General features: G+C 41.7%; 1 protein-coding gene across 3 annotated transcripts in view; it reads left to right on the top strand.

The window, feature by feature from the left end:
- LOC117425621 (copine-8-like) overlaps positions 1-17,594 on the top strand; it is a 158,958-nt gene that overhangs the window by 32,965 nt on the left and 108,399 nt on the right. For all 3 annotated transcript variants that reach the window (XM_059004003.1, XM_059004004.1, XM_034042739.2), the window contains exon 4: positions 14,400-14,503. In XM_059004003.1, coding sequence (XP_058859986.1) covers positions 14,400-14,503 — 104 coding nt within the window. The remainder of the gene's footprint in view (positions 1-14,399; positions 14,504-17,594) is intronic.

The following is a 17,594-nucleotide window of genomic DNA, read 5'->3' on the forward strand; positions in this document are numbered from 1 at the left end:
CCAACGTAAATTGTCCGGGTCAGAAAGCTGCAGCTTTACCTCATCTTGTTGAATGTTCTGCATGAATTTAGCAAAGCAGTGATTCAGGCAAGGAGCTCACTTTTAAACTAGATTAAAATCGTAAACATCAAGCATATTAGGCACCCTCATTACCAGACATTCACCAGTCAAATGGCTAATATATAATTCGTCATTCCATAAACAACAAATCCAATGAACAGCTAGAAAGGGCTTATATATTACCTCAATCCATTTGTCCCTGCTATACATCGGAGCTCCCCTCCTCCTCCCCAGCCTCCTCCTCCCCAGCATGCACCTGTTTTCCGGCTACGTCTAAGGGGGAGGGCAGCTATCCTGCCCCCCTGCCCATGGCTTCCATACAGTCAGGTACCTCAAAGGGCGAGGCCAAAGGCCAAAGGTGGTTTGGTTTTAAAATATAATTTTCTCCAGTCGTGTAACACATATGGGGCTGCGCGTTCATGTACCTTTCTGTATGTATTAAATATTCTCACAAAGCATGAAACGCGGGAGAGCAGAAATAAAGGATACTTATTACATTATACCTAAAAGCCCTGGGAGCAGTCACAATTGTATTGTGATTATACAGAAAGGTATTCTACTTTATTATTTTTATTTACCAGTCCGCAATGTGTTTAGCTGTAATTAGATTAGTCTGTACTCTCTGCGTGAGTGAATGACTGACAGTCTATTGTTTTTCAATCAGCCTTTTGAAAGGCTGGCTCCTGCTTGCCAGCTGCGCTGCTTTGGTCGTCAATTAGCATCGGGACTAGTGAAAATAAATACCAGAGACCGTGGAGTTTTACAACGCAACAAAATATGGAGTTGATGTTTTGGATCAGATGGTATTCCGTGAATGCTGGCTCCCGACGGTGGTCTGTTCAGGTGTTTTACAATGTATTGGACCTAGCAGCCATCAACTCCTGGGCACTTTACAAAGAATGAACAGAGAAGATTTTACCAATGAGATAATATATTTTACAGTTAGCACAGGAACCTCGTAAGAAGCATTTGGAACAGAGGGAGACTGCCAAGCGTGTATCCACAGCTGAAGCTCGCAATGGCGCTAAGAGCCGCAAGAGACTCCTTGTGCTTTTTCAAAGTTTATTTATCTGCGTTGTTCAGTTGCTTTTGCTCATCTGATAATAAACTGATTGCTGTTGAAAATTAAAAAATGTATCGCTATCATTTCAATTTTATAAATATGTATGTTGTAAACCGATGTCTGTTCAGATGTTTATCTATTTACATTTTCTTGTTTTGATTTGTAAAATCAACCAAACACCCCTGTAGTCACGTGATGAATTACACAATTAAAAAAAATGACATCCGACTGTTTCTCCTTTCGTTATAATATTTACAGTGTTTTGAATACAGCTGTCAGAAAGACTGCTGCGGGGCTTCTAGGTATGAGTATATCTCCAGTCCTTCTAGTGTTAATAAGTGCTTTCGAAAGTGCAGTCCTCCTTACGTTAACATTCTGTGCACTCAGCTAGCTTTTTGACAACCAGTCCAATTGACATTACCCTAAGATAGCGTCACAGCAATGGGAGTGAATTAAAACCGCTTGCAGCGGGTGCATAAGCAGCAATCCATGGCCCACTCATAGTGACAGAGTGAAATGTGTATTCACCCTCTATTGAACACAGGAAATAATGAATAAACATGTTGCGGGCCCCTTTAAATACAGTTTGTGCTTCTTTTTCAGTTAAGATCAAACCTCTGGTATGTGCAAACATACAAATAGCCACCTCCATACGGAGTCTGATAGGATTTGAAAACTCTTTTTAACATGCTCGCTCTTTTCTGAGTTCCTCCACCCCCTTAAAGCTATCATTGAAACCAAATCTCTTCCTATTAGCATCTTCCTGTGCCCCCTCCTCAACACAATCTCGTTCCGCTGTCTGAATATTCTGCCTCTGAGATAAGATTTATCTTGTGTGTCTGTTTGTTTTTCCGTTTGGTAACAACAAAAACTTCAAAGTTTATTTTCCCAACTTTAAGTTCAAATCTGTTTTCACTGCAAGGCTTAGTCTGCTAACTGCTCCAGAAAGAAGGTGGTGTTTAAACTAAACTAGCAACACGGAATACATTACCAAGTTGCTGCTGAATCACTGGCATCCTTTAAGACCAGGCTTAGGGATCAATCAGCTACTAGGTATTGGACAAGCAGCGATTGCCTCCTCTGGTTTGTAAATGTCGCTATGTGCAGTCTGGTCTTTTATTTAGCCAATATGGCCCTTTAAGCAAAAAGGTTTCTAGCCATGGGCTGTATTAACTATGGGTGCACTGGTTTGAATTCCAGTGCACTGTCGATCTAGTTAAAAAGAAAGAGAAAAAAGAAAAAATTTGTTGATAGTGGCCCTTTTCTTATGAATACATTGAAAAAAAAGAAAAGTCGAAAAGTCGAAACATTTGTCATTGAATTGTAGTTCCTTTTAATATTTCTTAATTCAGCACTATCGGTAGTTTAATAGTTACAGAGAATGAAAGAAACAGTCGTTCCACAGGGAAAAGCTGCAGGTCGCCTCTCAGAAACAGCCGTTCCACAGGGAAAAGCTGCAGATCGCCTCTCAGAAACAGCCGTTCCACAGGGAAAAGCTGCAGATCGCCTCTCAGAAACAGCCGTTCCACAGGGAAAAGCTGCAGGTCGCCTCTCAGAAACAGCCGTTCCACAGGGAAAAGCTGCAGATCGCCTCTCAGAAACAGCCGTTCCACAGGGAAAAGCTGCAGATCGCCTCTCAGAAACAGCCATTCCACAGGGAAAAGCTGCAGATCGCCTCTCAGAAACAGCCGTTCCACAGGGAAAAGCTGCAGATCGCCTCTCAGAAACAGCCGTTCCACAGGGAAAAGCTGCAGATCGCCTCTCAGAAACAGCCGTTCCACAGGGAAAAGCTGCAGATCGCCTCTCAGAAACAGCCGTTCCACAGGGAAAAGCTGCAGGTCGCCTCTCAGAAACAGCCGTTCCACAGGGAAAAGCTGCAGATCGCCTCTCAGAAACAGCCGTTCCACAGGGAAAAGCTGCAGATCGCCTCTCAGAAACAGCCGTTCCACAGGGAAAAGCTGCAGGTCGCCTCTCAGAAACAGCCGTTCCACAGGGAAAAGCTGCAGATCGCCTCTCAGAAACAGCCGTTCCACAGGGAAAAGCTGCAGATCGCCTCTCAGAAACAGCCATTCCACAGGGAAAAGCTGCAGATCGCCTCTCAGAAACAGCCGTTCCACAGGGAAAAGCTGCAGATCGCCTCTCAGAAACAGCCGTTCCACAGGGAAAAGCTGCAGATCGCCTCTCAGAAACAGCCGTTCCACAGGGAAAAGCTGCAGATCGCCTCTCAGAAACAGCCGTTCCACAGGGAAAAGCTGCAGATCGCCTCTCAGAAACAGCCGTTCCACAGGGAAAAGCTGCAGATCGCCTCTCAGAAACAGTCGTTCCACAGGGAAAAGCTGCAGGTCGCCTCTCAGAAACAGCTATTCCACCCCTGGCTGCAGGGAAGCCTCATTCTTACAAGCTGTTCATAACATCTGGGAAGGAAAGTATCCAGCAGCACCCATCGGCAGCGACCCATCAGCATGGCTGCTTCCTTCCTGTTGAAAGACAAGATGTTGGTGGAGCTGTATCAAATCAAACCAGAGAGCAGCTGAAGGCCTTATTCTGCCTGGCAAGCGTGACCTATTTCCCTTGTTTTATTATCCAGTCACTGAAGTTACTGAGATAACCGAAGGCGTACTTCGGGTTTCTACAACAAGCAAATATTTTTTAGATGTGATTTTGTCGTCTCTAGTGTATAACCCAGCAATGAACTGTAGCAGTTAGAAAATCACTAGAAAAGCTCTCAAAAGCAGGGAGATGAGATCAGCCACAAAGAGGCAGACCTGTTTATCCCAGTGGGCATTTCCTGCTCATCAGCTTACATTAATATGTCAGTAACATTTCAACTGACAAATACTCTCTTTAACTAAATGAGTAATGTAACTACAATGTAGCCACATGTGCAGTGACAAATGTCCCTCCCCCATCCCCCCTCCCCACACACAGTAGCTATTCTCCATTTGTGCACAGCACCAGTGCTATAAAGTAGAGAGTCAATTATCTGAACTAATTGGGACCGATAATAGTTTGCATAGTTGATTTGTATGGATAATCGAACATGTATTAATAACAACTACTGTACCTTTAATAATGTATAGAATAAAGTTAACAAACACAAGTACTTAGTAAGCAAAGTCATGGAAATGGTGAAAATCATGGATTGGATCAATGGATGTAAAGACACTTCTGATTAGGCGCTTCCTGTATTTCCTTTCAAAATCCAGCATGTCATGTATTGAAAATGCAAATCTGTGACTATCTGTAAATTGTTTGGTTGTGTACACGCAGTATTTGCGTGTAGCTATGTGAGTCAGCGAATGAGATAGCTCAGCAAGCATGCAAGCATGTAAATCGGTGACAGCTAATGCAAAAAGAAATTGTGAGCGAGCTGTTTTCTGTAAAGACAGAAGAACAAATGCATTGCAGAACAAAAGTTTATCAACTTACAGAGGCTTTCTTTACAACATGCTGTTTGTTTCAGAATCGTGGAAAAATCTCTTAAAGCCTGGTTCATACAGCACTTGTGTTGCAGATGAATGCAATACGTCAGGAGCAGACAGCTAAAAGCTGTGCAGCTTCAGTGTTTTCTGTATGGGACGCACAGCCCCAAAGTGGTTGCAGCTGTTGTTCATACTTTAAATTCAGACTGCATTACTGATGATATATAGATAGTAACCTATTTTATCACATTATGCATACAAAATGTCAAATCTTTACAAATCATTAAATTAATGCAATTCAGTAAAACTTTAATACCCACAGTTAAGGTAATAAAATACTGTAATTAAATGTACCATGTACCAAACTTTGAACTTCATCAAAGAATCCAATTCAGCACAACTTTGACACATTACAGAACTTTATTAAACTTCAAAAATTCAGTAAAATGTTTCAATATTTTGATTCTTGCTGTTAAGGCATTAACATGCAATTGAAATGAATAAAATAAAAGTTCTTAGCTGCTCAATAACATAGACAGGCTCTCCAGCCCTTATTGATGAAATAAAAGAGAAATCAAGAACAAGGTGAATGTTTTAATTAGCTTAACTGCACACAATGCTCCATCGAAGGTTTTGGTAGTCTGAATAATTCTGTAACTTTCATTTGCCTCAGTCTGCTGGTTTTTGGCAGCTAAATCTCATAGCTGTTTTAGCAGCAGAATCTGTGTGCGTAATACACCACACAAAATTCATCACGTGATTACAGGTGCGTTTGGTTGATTAGACAGTATGGTTGATCAAAGATCGGATAATTGACTCTCTCCTGCACTTCCGTTTCAAGAGTTTGACAGTGTCTCCACAGAGATTTGGATGACAGCCTGTGACAGGTATCTGGGCAACACATCCTAGCTTGCTTTGTCTTACCAGTTGATGTGTGAGGACTGCACAGCATGTGGAGACGTGGAGCTTGGCCAATGTTGCATGCATTTGTGCTTGAAGCTACAGCAAATAACACTACATTTTAATTGGGTTACTTTAGTGCCTTATGCCACCTCATACAGCTCCAATCGAATATATGCGTTGTCTTCTGTTGTCTGAAATTAGCTTGCAGAGGGAAGCACACACATTATACCAGACTGGATTCTTCTCATGATAGGTACTCCTCAAGACCCACACTGATACATTTTGAAATCACAGTCATAAGCATTAGCAAGCATGTCAGGTCTTGCTGCTCTTCCTAAACAAACTTGTTTTCACTGTACTTTCTGTTCTGAACTGGTTTCAGTAACAGCAGCACTCAAAGCAGACACATTAAGCAAGCAAGGGACAGAGCAATTCAAACTTTCCATTTTGTGAACTGGAAGTGTCTTTAAAACGGAGCGTGGATAATGACCTGTGCTGCTAATTGTAGTCATGCTATGGGTAAACATAGTAATTAGGTGTTACTTAGGTGTTGTTTAAATGCACTTGTTTTGGCACCAATCAAGGTGAGAACAACCCCCAAATAAGGCTTAAAGTAGAAATGTTCTTTTAATGTCCTCATGTTACCAATCAAAAGGGTTATTAACATTTCAGTTATGGAACATTAATCTGTTTAGGTTTTTTCTTTTTTAATGTTTTTTTTTTTTTTTTTGCTGAGAATGTTTCTGCCAGCAGACAGATTTTATTTATTTTTTTGTTTGTAGTTTTCTTCTTTTTTTTTTGTTTGCTGTGGTTTTTCCCTCTCTGGTCTAGACAGAGAACTCCTTGGCTGAATCTATTGAAGACACTGAAATGAGTATAGGATGGCTGGATAGTAGCTGCTGGATATTCTGTCAGCTCTCTTTATGGTTACAGCAGAGAGTCAGGCGTTTTGCATCCTGCAGTATAATGAGTTGCACTCTTTATATTGAGGCATCTGATAGGAGCCTAAATAAACCGCATCTGATTTGGAAACTGTGAGTTTGAAATCCAGACAGCCTCCTCAAATATGTTAATGAGCAGTAGAGGATGCTGGGAGTGGGAAATACTGTTGTCGTTGTTATAAATGTTGTGATTATTGTAAGTGCCCCTATTAGTTATTTTGCCATACCCTGTAGCTGTTGAAACCTTCCTGTGTTGTTTTATGTAATATGTGGATGTCACCTATTGAGACGCGGGGTAGTGCTCTGGGGTGGGGAAAGGGCTGTCTGTGTGTATGTGTTTGAGTGTGTGGATGGTGCTGACTTGCTGTTGGCTGCCTAAATAACTCACGTTGTACATGTGATCCTTGGTGGTGTCTCCAGTTATTCCTGTGCTTGTTACAGTATTTTCATTTACTTTTGTGGCAATAAAACAATATTTGACACTAGTTAAGTGCACCTAGTTTATATGCAGAGTACAATTGTCACTAGAGAAGTGCTAATGTCACCCTCCCAGTGCTATTTCCTAACACTTAGGTAGTTAATAAAGGGGTGCTAGTTATACACTGAGAGATGTGCAACACTATGCAAGTGGCATTTGTTTAAGTTTTTCAAAAGTGTAACTTATACACTGTGGAGCCATATGTGCACTGGGAAAGTGTTAGATTTGACTCCTATAGAGTTTATTGAACACTGGCCAATTTGCTGTGTGCAGCTGCTTTCTGAACAAATCCCAGAATCATTTCTGTTTTTAAGTCTGCATTTCTCTGACCTTCTCCTGATCTGCACTCTACTTTTCAAAACGTCCAAAAGACTTACACAAACGATGGCATACATCTTGTTGAATAGAAATCTGCTTGGCATAAAAGCAGGGGTGAAATTCTCAACAAGAAAGTGCAGGTACTCATATGCACAGCCAGGTGTAAACATTTTAAAAATGGGAACAATTTGAGTGCTAATTAATAAATACTTAAAAAATTTATACATATTGGTACACGGTACATTTATAAATACAAAATAAGCCTTAACAAAAATGATTTCCATTACACGAGAGTAGATGTTAAAACTTCATGCTGATTTGAACTCGGCTCTCGCCAAGATAAGCACCAACTAAGACGTAGCTTTACAGTAAACTAATGTGATCCATATGTGTCTCCCTCCATTTACGTTTCCTTCCATATGATGATGTAGATATCCTTCTGTCTGGTGTTAATGGCTGAAGTGTAATGCTGGCTCCAGGGATCAGCTTATTTTGCCTCCCTGGCGCATCAGCACACACAACGGCTGCGATGCTGGCTCCGGGGATCAACCAAAGTGCGGCCTCCCCAGCGCATCAGCATGACAACCGTCTGGATTGAGCTAAGTAGGGTACATCTCTGGGGTTTTCAAGTGGGCACCTTCCATCCTCAGTGTTTCGTCGACTAGCCCACGACACCTCAAGAGGGCTCGACGGTGATTCTGGCGTCCCAGCATCACCCCCCTCCGTCCCCCACTCAACTCAGCCCAGCTTACTTACCTGTCCCCAGCCAGAATCTTTCCGTCTCAACCACAGCCAGTTGCTGCTCCTCTCTGCTGCTTCAGATAAGTTCTTCACTGTGCGACTCAACTCTTGGCCACTGAATCCGACGTCTCTGAGAAACCGGGTTGTAGAGTGTGCCACAAATCCTCGACAACCCACTTCCACTGGGTAAACCCGAACTCTCCATCCTCGCTGTTCCGCTTCAGTGGCTAGTTGAGCATACCGCAGTTTCATCCTCTCATACGCCTCATCTACAGCATCCTCCCATGGCACTGTTAACTCTACCAGGTGAACAAGGCGTGCTGATCCAGACCACAAGACAATATCTGGTCGAAGGTTAGTGGTGGCAATCTCAGGTGGAAAAATAAGCCGTTGACCAACATCTGCCAGCATATTCCAGTCTCTAGCAGCTTCCAGTTGTCCTGGGCGAGGATTGGTTTTAACACCTTTTCTTGGTGGTTGCTCTCCTGGGCGGAGGAATGTTGTCTTTTGTGTGTAATGTTTTGGTGGAACAGGTGGCAACTTATTGGTCATGTTACGCTTGTTTTCCAATGCTAAGGCCAAACATCGCAGCACCTGGTCATGGCGCCAAGTAAACCGTCCTTGGCTAAGAGCCACCTTACATCCTGTCAAAATGTGCCTTAATGTTGCAGGTGATGAACACAAAGGACATGAGGGATCCTCTCCTACCCAGAGGTTTAGGTTCTGTGGTGATGGGAGAACATCATATGTTGACCTGATGAGGAAACTGATCCTGCTCTGTTCCATTGACCATAGGTCTTGCCAGCCAATCTTGCGTTGTTCCACACTCTCCCATCTCATCCATTCTCCCTGTTTGGCCTGGGAAATGGCCTTTATACACCTCATCCTCTCCTCCTGCTTTTGCACCTCGTTGACTACCAGCTTCCTCCTTTGAGCTGGGGCCGCCTTGTGCCATGTAGGAGGGGTTGAACTGAAACCAAGACCCCCTCTTCCATGCTGAACTTGCCCCATGATATCACCAATTCGAAGGGCAGCCTTTGCATCTTCCACAGCTTTCTTTGCCGCCCACTTTCTTCCAGTTTTCAACACAGGTGCTGCCTCCCTTACGCATTTATCGCGTGACTCTACTAATGTCATTTCCAGTCTGACCTTGGCGCACTTAAACTCCTCGGTTAGAGCAGAGACTGGTAGCTGCAGTATTCCTTTACCATAAAGTCCCACTCTGCTGAGGCAGCGTGGAACTCCCAACCATTTCCTGATGTATGAACTGATTAAAGCTTCCAGCTTCTCTACTGTTGTCAAAGAAACCTCGTACACAGTCAGTGGCCACAGCAACCTCGGCAGTAGACCAAACTGAAAGCACCAGAGTTTTAGTTTACCTGGTAGAGCGCAGCTGTCTATGCTCTTCAACCCTTCCACTGCTTGTTGTCTAACTTCTCCCACACGAACTGTGTCCTTTAGATCCCCGTCGTACCATCTCCCAAGACTCTTCACTGGCTTCTCAGACACTGTTGGTATTGCCTCACCATTAATGAAGAATGTTTTATCTACTACTTTGCCTTTAATTATAGAGATGCTCCTTGATTTAGTGGGCTTGAATTGCATTCGTGCCCATTCAATGTTATTGGTTAATTTGCCCAATAATCGATTAGTGCAGGCTACTGTTGTAGTCATGGTTGACATGTCATCCATGTATGCTCGAATTGGTGGTAGTCGCATTCCAGAAGCCAAGCGCTCTCCTCCTACTACCCATTTTGATGCCCTAATGATTACTTCCATTGCCATGGTAAAAGCCAGTGGAGAAATGGTGCATCCTGCCATTATTCCAACCTCAAGGCATTGCCATGTAGTGCTGAATTCTGAAGTTGAAAAACTGAATTGCAAATCTCCAAAATAGGCTTTCACTAAATTTGTTATTGTCATCGGTACACTGAAAAAATCAAATGCTGCCCAAAGTAGTTCATGTGGCACTGAACCATATGCATTAGCCAAATCCAGGAATGTCACATGGAGCTCCTTCCTCTCCTTTTTAGCTGATTGAATTTGTTGCCAGATCACATTGATGTGTTCTAAGCAACCTGGGAAACCTGGAATGCCCGCTTTTTGTATTGAAGTGTCAATGAAGCAGTTCTTTAATAGGTAAGCTGACAATCTCTGAGCAATAATGCTGAAGAAAATCTTGCCTTCTACATTTAATAGGGAAATGGGACGAAACTGACTGATGCTTGTAGAATCTTTTTCTTTAGGTATAAAGACTCCACCTGCTCGGCGCCATGCTCTTGGTACAACCTGTTTTTCCCATGCCACTTTCATCAATTTCCACAGAATTCGTAGAACTCCTGAAGCACTCTTGTACACTCTGTACGGAACTCCATTAGGCCCTGGAGATGATGAAGCCCTTGCTTTTTTCACAGCTTGCTCTATTTCTTTCCACTTAGGTGCACAGTCTTCCATTTGGTATTCTGGTGGATTGATAGGTGGGATGTCTGACGGAACTGACATAGGCTCCTGCCTTTTTGAATCTGTATGTGTTTCCTCCAAATATCTCTCCAGCTCAACCTTAGATGCTTTTAGTGTGCCATTCTTCTCACTGGTGAATAACTTCTTTACAAATTTGAATGGGTCTTTATAAAAGTTCGCTCTCGCACGCTCCTTCTTTTTGTAGCGTTTCCGTAGGCGCTCAGCTCTGCGCAATGTTGCAAGCTTATCTTTTATGACCCTTTGTAAGAGATTGAGTCCCTCCTTCTGACTTTGTTCTGCTCTTCTCCATTGGTTCCTCAGCTGTCTCCTTTCTCTAACTAAGCGTTCAATCTCCTGCTGCCGTCTAGACTTTCCAGGAATAGTTTGTACTTTTTCCTTCCTTTTTTCAACTCCAAACCTCTCACTTCCATATGCGTAGATGATGTCCCCAAATTTATCCAGCTTCTTTTCAACTGTTCCACTTAATCTTTCCAATGCAACGCAGAGATCTGTGTTTACTGTGTCCCATGCAGTTTTCTCACAAGCTCTTGGCCATTTAACTCCAGGCTTGTGCCCGTTGAGGTTCTTTTCTCTCTTATGCAATTAAATAATTGATCAATTATAACCAATTCACCATAAACGAAGAAGCTGAAAATACTGAAAGCTTTGTCCCCTCTGCTTGTATCACTCAGTCATGTACTGTAATATAACACTGAAGTTAAATGACAAGCATTAAGAAATATTACACTATGCAGTAGCTGCTGCAGAGGGAGTTTTGTTTCAAGATATCCTAAAAAAGGGATAATGTTATAAAACAAATTGCATATAAAAAACTGTGCTATGAAAAAATTATACAAAAAAGGTCTAAGTCAAACAATGCACAATAGGGGCTAAAATACCCCTTAAATGTATTATGTAAGAGGCACTGCTACTTCTAATGATGTACTTGGCCATTTTAATCTCCATAGTATTCTCTGAAATCATCCCCATACTTTCCAGACCCTGGATACTCACCTACAACAGGACCTGGCCATGCTACTAGAATAGCATTGGATTAGAACATATATCCCTGTTTCTTTTATTTATTTTGAACTTATTACTTATCTTACAATAATATGTTCTGTGTGCTTCTCTGTTGTGTTTCTGTGTAGATTAATTACTATGATCTACTCCAGAAAAAAATATTTTTCAGGCAGAAACAGTATAAAAGTAGTCTTTTATTTTTATTTTATCCCTGGTATTGTGGTTTCTGCACAAGAAACAAAATGGTAAAAGACACATTTTCATAAAGTAATATCATTATTGTGGTTTACGTCAGCCTTTTTTTTTTTTTTTTAGATGTACACACAAGTGAAAACTCACATTTAACTTAAATAAACTCTTCAAAATGTTTTAGAAAAGGGGGCATTGTACAAAGAAAAAACACCTCACCTTTTTGGTTTTCATTTATTACAGTCCTCATAACAGAAAATAATAGATCACAAAACACAACGTTGATCACTGTGCTTAACAATGTACCTTGCAAGTTGGGCCAGTGTTTGAAAAGCGTGAAGCGCACCTACATCTGTATCCCGATTCTGACTCCCAAATCTGAAGCTGCACTTTGCTGATCCTGTTTTTTTAATGTTAATCCCTACTGTCCCACACATCTCTTGCCATTTTAGAAAATTTCATGCAAATTCTGCCAATGTGGTAAATCAGTGCAAGGCAAAACGCGTTATGATAATTATTTCTTATTTCAACTATGTAATTTATTGCGAACACTGACGTGGATTTTTGCCTTCAAATTAATGTGCAGCAATGGTCGTTCGAATATTCTGATAGTTTCTCAGACACACTAAAGAAAATAATTATTACTTCATAATAATGATAATTGCTCCATACTGCTGTTTTCACGTTGCACTGCTAAGGTCTTCTCTCGTTGATCCACGAATGAGCACTGACACAAAGCGAAATGGGCGGAGATTTGTGACTCATGCCAAAATGAAATCTGATCAGAATGAAAGCTCGGCCAATCAACACGCAGTGATTATACTGATGATAATGGTGGCCAATAGCAGCTAACAGAAACAGAAGCAGTGTGAGGAAACGGAATGTAAGCAGCATGAACTGTGCTGAATGAAAGCAAGCTGTGCTACTGTTTCATGTATTATGCTACTATCATGTATTTAATGTATTATGCTTTTTTTTTTTTTACTGTATATCATGTATTATGCATTTCTCTTTATTTAAAGTACTATGGATTTTCTTGTTGTTACTGCATCTTGTAAAGCACTTTGGTGGTCCACTATGAAAGGCGCTATATAAAATAAAGATGAATTGATTGATTGATGATTTGAGAAACGTTGCGCTAGTGGACTGTGTGAGTGGATGGAATGCATCCACGTTGGATGAAAAGCAAATTTAAAATGTCCTGGTACAGAGTACTGGTGAGTACCGGCAGAATTTCACCCCTGCATAAAAGCAATAGAAAAACATGCTCATCATGAGAGGACTGAGGTCAATGTTTCATTCCAGAGCTCAGGGTGAGTAGTGCTGTGCTTTTTTAAAGCAGCACCCATGAAGACAGGGTCAGGGGTGTCATTGCAGTGTCACAGGGATTGGTTTGTTTGTTAAGCAGCTGAGCAGTTTCTCTGTAGGTGAGGTCAGAGGTCCACCCCGACCTTTGACAAACTGTTAGCATACACTGACTGTTACATTTCCTCAGCTGAGCTGATTAAACAGTCAAATACAGCTGTGCTTTATGCTTGTGTTTTCAATAAAGAGAGACTTGAAAATGGGCCAATCAGTGGATATTATAAGATGAATGCCAAGCCCAAGATTTTTACACATAAGTTTGTTCATCACTTACTCTCGGACTTGCCAGTAGTTCAGTGTTGATTACAATGCAACAAATGAATGGAATTCATTTTAACACAAAGGTTTTCCATTCTCGTTATCACAGGTTGGTGTTCATAGAGTGTCTTCCTACTTTTTATCAGCGTATAGTTCTCTATAGATTGTCAGAGCAGGTATAACAGGAGCAACAGGAGTGTTGAGTCCTCCACACTGTCCCATAGGTATGGTTCAACCCATCCCTGGACGTTGGGACGGCAACCCAAGGGAGTGAGATGGTTGTTCTGCCTCCCAGCTCTCCCAGTCCTCAGGAGAACCTTCCTGTTCTTCTGCTGACTGTCAACCACCTGCTTCCATCCACAGGAATTAAGAGTAAATAACACAAGGCATGGGAAAGGAAACGTAAATCCGACAAGCACTGAGTGCTTTCAGAATTACACATGATTAGGTGTGAAGTCCATTAATTAGGCAGCAGCTAATTATATATCATCAGTCTGCTCCGGTTTGGGAATTAATTAGTGGGCATAAAAAGCTCAATCCAGCTGCAATTAGCATCACAAGGGTTCTAACTAAAGCTCCCAGCTTGGAGCAGGCAGTGCATACTGAGTATGCTAATGGCAATCTGCATTGATTAAGACACATGATATAATGAACTCATGAAAGAACTGCCATATATGCTTATGGGATATTAGGACACCTTGACTGATACAGTGAATATGTGGGGGAGGCCCTTGTATGATGACTAAGAATTGATTATAAAGCAATCCTATACAAGTTTTACCACTGTATTTCTGCACTGTATTTTTGCAGTCCTCCCCTTTTTCCCATGATTATATTATGCATTTACTATAGTTTGCTCTAGTTTTCCATGTGTATTAATATGCTTTACAATACCTAGCTATTCTTTCCATTGCTGACCTCTGCTTTACCATGCTTTCACTGTGCTTTATAACACTCTGCTTTGCTTTTACTATGGGACACCTTCAGAAGGGTATGAGTACACGTGGAATGTAGTAAGCTGGGTGTAGGCTGTTGTACAGATGTTAACCTGGCTGGTGCAGCAGGAATTCACTTTGCAGTCACCATGGATGACCAAGCTGACTAACTGCACAAGGGTTATCTGTGATGGTCTTTCAGTGTCTGGCTCACGTGTCTCAATGTGTCTCTTCTCTTAACAGTTTGGAAGAACAGAAGTGATTGACAACACATTGAACCCAGACTTCATCCGGAAATACATCCTAGATTACTTCTTTGAAGAAAAACAGAATCTACGCTTTGACTTGTAAGTTATTGCTTTTCTGGGTTATGCCATTGCTGGAAGGTTGGAACATTAGCTGCAGGAATTGTATATCTTTCAGACAAGGGTGCTTGTACCCATATTTCTACTGGCAAGAGACCTGAACAAGGCTTATATCAGGTCCCTGAATCTGACATTTAGTTTAGGAAGGAACATCTGGAAATTGTTCTTTTATTACTTTTTATGTTAAGGTAAGGTAATGCATTCTATATTCTGAAGTATAATCTAATACTTGAATGACTCGAAATGTATACCTCTAAAACAGATAAAAATAGACAATGGAACATTATGGAATAAGAAAGGGAAACCAACAGCTAATTATGCCCTAACCCAGTGATGATGCTAGAAGGATATGAAACATTGTGGTCATGGTAGGAGATGGGACTGTATGGCTTCAAAGTTTCAAAGGCTTGTGCTGTTATTATTATTATTTATTAATTTCTTAGCAGGCACCCTTATCCAGTGCGACTTACAATTGTTACAAGATATCACATTATTTTACATACAATCACTCATTTATACAGTTGGGTTTTTACTGGAGCAATCTAGGTAAAGTACCTTGATCAAGGGTACAGCAGCAGTGCCCCCCACCTGGGATTGAACCCACGACCCTCCGGTCAAGAGTCCAGAGCCCTAACCACTACTCCACACTGCTGCCCTATGTTAGAACATAATATGGAATCCTATGCCAGAGAAGTTCAAATTAAACTAAACATGCCATCAAAAACCTACAAATTCCTCCTGTTTGTCAGTCCCTGGAAAAATATATGCTATTTTTGGAAAACAAGTCAATGTGGCCTTGTGTGTCTGTGTAAACAGGTGGTCTTTATAAAGAGATGGCCCTAGGCAGCTTTCACTATAAATTAGACCATTTTCGGAAACAAGCCAGACATTTTATATCCAAGTAACGGAAACCATGTCTACAGAACACCCAAGACATAACAACTCAAGACCTAACCACCCAAGACATAACCACCCCTTACATAACCACTCAAGACATAACCACTCAAGACATAACCACTCAAGACATAACAACTCAAGACATAACCACCCAAGACATAACAACTCAAGACATAACCACTCAAGACATAACAACTCAAGACATAACCACTCAAGACATAACCACTCAAGACATAACCACCCAAGACATAACAACTCAAGACATAACCACCCAAGACATAACAACTCAAGACATAACCACTCAAGACATAACCACCCAAGACATAACCACCCCAGACATAACCACCCCAGACATAACCACTCAAGACATAACCACTCAAGACATAACCACTCAAGACATAACCACTCAAGACATAACCACCCAAGACATAACCACTCAAGACATAACCACTCAAGACATAACCACTCAAGACATAACCACCCAAGACATAACAACTCAAGACATAACCACTCAAGACATAACCACCCCAGACATAACCACCCAAGACATAACCACTCAAGACATAACCATCCAAGACATAACAACTCAAGACATAACCACTCAAGACATAACCACCCCAGACATAACCACCCAAGACATAACCACTCAAGACATAACCACTCAAGACATAACCACCCAAGACATAACCACCCCAGACATAACCACCCAAGACATAACCATTCAAGACATAACCACCCAAGACATAACCACCCCAGACATAACCACCCCAGACATAACCACTCAAGACATGACCACTCAAGACATAACCACTCAAGACATAACCACTCAAGACATAACAACTCAAGACATAACCATTCAAGACATAACCACCCCAGACATAACCACCCAAGACATAACCACCCCAGACATAACCACCCAAGACATAACCACCCAAGACATAACCACCCCAGACATAACCACCCAAGACATAACCACTCAAGACATAACCACTCAAGACATAACCACCCAAGACATAACAACTCAAGACATAACCACTCAAGACATAACCACCCCAGACATAACCACCCAAGACATAACCATTCAAGACATAACCACTCAAGACATAACCACTCAAGACATAACCACCCAAGACCTAACCACCCCAGACATAACCACCCAAGACATGACCACCCCAGACATAACCACCCTAGACATAACCACTCAAGACCTACAGTAACCACTTAAGACATAACCATCCAAGACATAACCACCCAAGACATAACCACTCAAGACATAACCACCCAAGACATAACAACTCAAGACATAACCACTCAAGACATAACCACTCAAGACATAACCACTCAAGACATGACCACCCCAGACATAACCACTCAAGACATAACCACCCAAGACATAACCACTCAAGACATAACCACTCAAGACATAACCACCCCAGACATAACAACTCAAGACATAACCACTCAAGACATAACCACTCAAGACATAACCACTCAAGACATAACCACCCAAGACATAACCACTCAAGACATAACCACTCAAGACATGACCACCCCAGACATAACCACTCAAGACATAACCACCCAAGACATAACCACTCAAGACATAACCACTCAAGACATAACCACCCAAGACATAACAACTCAAGACATAACCACTCAAGACATAACCACTCAAGACATAACCACCCAAGACCTAACCACCCCAGACATAACCACTCAAGACATAACCACTCAAGACATAACCACCCAAGACATAACCGCTCAAGACATAACCACTCAAGACATAACCACTCAAGACATAACCACTCAAGACATAACCACCCAAGACATACCGCTCAAGACATAACCACTCAAGACATAACCACTCAAGACATAACTGCTCAAGAACATTCAACCCGCGATAGAAGCAGGTGCCACTCACTCTCCAGAAACAAGCCAGCAGACAGAGAGCTCAGCAGATAGAAGGGAAATTCCTACTGGTAACTAAATTCCACAGTTTGGATAGTCCATTGTAATATGGGGTAATGTCCTGAAACAAGGTGTTACATCTCTGTGAGTGAAGCATGAAGTATAAATCCACCACATGCAGACTGCAGTTAAACTTTACACAACACCCCCGGAGTGTTGATAATAAGTGTATTACTTAATAAAATATGCTGTGGTTTTAACTAGCTGG

Source organism: Acipenser ruthenus, chromosome 29, assembly GCF_902713425.1.
Source record: "Acipenser ruthenus chromosome 29, fAciRut3.2 maternal haplotype, whole genome shotgun sequence".
Lineage (NCBI taxonomy): Eukaryota > Metazoa > Chordata > Actinopteri > Acipenseriformes > Acipenseridae > Acipenser > Acipenser ruthenus.